A 2444-nucleotide genomic window follows, 5' to 3' on the forward strand; every position below is an offset into this window, starting at 1 on the left:
CCCGGCCGCCCCCGGCCCCGTCCCCGCGGGGCCCTCCGCCGCCCGGCCCCTCGGCCATCCCGCGGCTCCTGCGGCCTTTCGGGCTTCCCCGCTAAAGTTCGGTCTCCCTTCCTCCGGGGCCCGGGGACGCGATGCGGGCAGGGAGGTGAGGGGGGGCACTGGGGGGGGCTCGCACGTCCCTCCCGACACCGGGGCTCAGACGACGCGAGCGGCGATTTGCCGGGCGCCGCGCCTGGGGAAGGGCGGGGGGNTCCGGCATTCGCTGAAGCTGCGGGCAGGTGGGGTGTGTGTGGGGGGTCGGGGGCGGTGACATGAGCTGGCTTTAACCCTGTCGGCGCCACGGGAATTTAGAGACTCAAGTTGATTTGGGGAAGGGCGCAGGAAAGGGAACATGCTCTGGGATGCGTTATATTTGGGGGTGGGCCTGATTGTGGGTAACACTGTCCATAGGCCTAGAGCTCTTCTGGGCAGTGCAGGGAGAGAGACCTAGAGGAGGGTGGGGGTGGGATGGAGGGCTTCCTGACCCTGGGACCCGGTGGCCTCAAGGCCCACTGCCTTCCGGGACTTTATACCCCCTGAGGCACCCGGGCCAGGGTCTTCCAGAAGATTGAATCGGGAGAAGCTGATGGGGGGAAGGGGAAACCAATTCAGAAAGGAAGGACTAGAAGTCTCCTTGGAGTCCATCTTGGACCCCCCCTCTTCTCCTTCCAAATCCTGTAGTTCCCCCTTACACCCCCTCCTCTCGTCCCTGGGGTGTTTACCATCTGAATCTTACATCTGAGTGATGGTGGGACCCTGGTTAACTCCTCAGATCTAATGCCTCCTATTCACTGCCCCAGACTCATCTTTCTGAAGCTGGCCTTTGACCATAGCATTTACTCTCTCTCTGCAGTATTGAAGGTCTCCCTTTGCCTGTACTTTAGCCTGGCATTCAAGGTCTGCCTTGATCTTCCCACATCCTATGCTCCGATTCTATCTATTTCCTTCCACTCATCTGTGCTCCTTATTCTGGGAATTGGCATCAGGCCTGTACAGCATTGTTCATCTGAAATCTCTTGTTTTGCTTTGTTTTTTTAATGCTTTATTTATTTTTTGAGAAAGAGAGAGCATAAGTGGAGTAGGGGCAGTGAGAGAGGGAGACAGAGGATTTGAAGTGGGCTCTGCACTGATAGGCTGACAGCAGTGAGCCTGATGTGGGACTCAAGCTCATGAACTACGAGATCATGACCTGAGCTGAAGTCGGACACTCAACCAACTGAGCCACCCATGAACCCCTGAAATCTCCTCTTGTACTTCACCTTCTGGGGCTCCACTCAAACGCCCACTCTTCCAGGAAGTCCTCCGGGGTGGTTCTAATTCAAAGACACTCTCCTTCCTCCCAGGCCCCTTTGCTCTCTGCACCTGTTGTCAGCAAGTCTGTGCCTTACCTTTTGCCACTGAATGTGAGCCCAGGGAGATGGGAGGGACCAGACTCTCAGAGGTGGGGAGTGGGCTACAAAGGAGGGCAGCTGCTCAGTGTTCCGCCAACTCTCACCAGGCCTACAGTGGCTGTCCTCCTCTGTGCCTTTGGCCAAGTTGTTCCCATTGCCTGGAGTATGCCCTTGTCTCTAAAATCCTGTGTGTTAGTCGAGGCCATTCTCAAGTGTCGCGCCCCCCAAGAACCCCTCCCTGACACTCTGCTACAGAAGCCTCCGTCAGCTCTGTAACTATTTCCTGGGCCTCTCTCAGGGCACTCCCCTTCACACTCTAACAATAACTAACATTTCATTTGATTCTCACCACAATCCTGGGTGGTAGATATTATCACTTCCTCCATGTTACAGATGAGGACAGTGAGATGTCATTCAAGTGATTTATTTGCTCGAGACGGCTCAAGAGGTGAATCGTGGAGCCGGGATTTAAATCCATGTTTTTTAGCCCCAGATCTCATGCCCTTTCCCGCTCCTCCATGGTACCTGCCACACAGTAACAGCCCCATATTTGCCCGTTTTTATCATCTCCTACTCCCAAAGGGCAGGAGCAAAGGGCTGCCTCACCACCACCTCCCACCCCTCTCCTGGTCCGGCACTCCCATGTTAGATTCATTCCATGTTGGAATAAATGGAATTGCATTAAACTTCCTTCCCCCTCCAAAGGTTATTTATTTATTTTGAGAGACAGAGAGAGAGCAAGCAGGGAGTGGGCAGAGAGAAGGAGAGAGAGAGAATCCCAAGCAGACACTGCCCTGTTAGGGCAGAGCCCCAGGACATGGGGCTCCATCTCACCAGCCTGTAAGCTCATGATGATCTGAGCTGAGAGAAGTCAAGAGTCGGACCCTTGGCCGTCTGAGCCACCCAGGCGTCCCTGTATCAAACTTCTTGGCCACAGGGGAGCTTCCTCCCTAAATCCAAGTTCTAAGGAAGCCCAGTTGTTGGAAGGGGGTGGGCCAGGGTAATTGGGAGGCA

At 55.3% G+C, this 2444-nt stretch overlaps 1 protein-coding gene across 1 annotated transcript in view; it reads right to left on the minus strand.

The window, feature by feature from the left end:
* DGKZ (diacylglycerol kinase zeta) overlaps positions 1–58 on the minus strand; it is a 41565-nt gene extending 41507 nt beyond the window's left edge. Inside the window, exon 1 of the mRNA XM_077767418.1 lies at positions 1–58. This exon is cut by the window's left edge and continues 181 nt beyond it. Within this exon, the coding sequence (XP_077623544.1) occupies positions 1–58 (58 nt within the window).
* Positions 59–2444: the final 2386 nt, after the last annotated feature.

The sequence above is a fragment of the Crocuta crocuta genome, unplaced genomic scaffold, assembly GCF_008692635.1.
Source record: "Crocuta crocuta isolate KB4526 unplaced genomic scaffold, BGI_CrCroc_1.0 scaffold330, whole genome shotgun sequence".
NCBI lineage: Eukaryota > Metazoa > Chordata > Mammalia > Carnivora > Hyaenidae > Crocuta > Crocuta crocuta.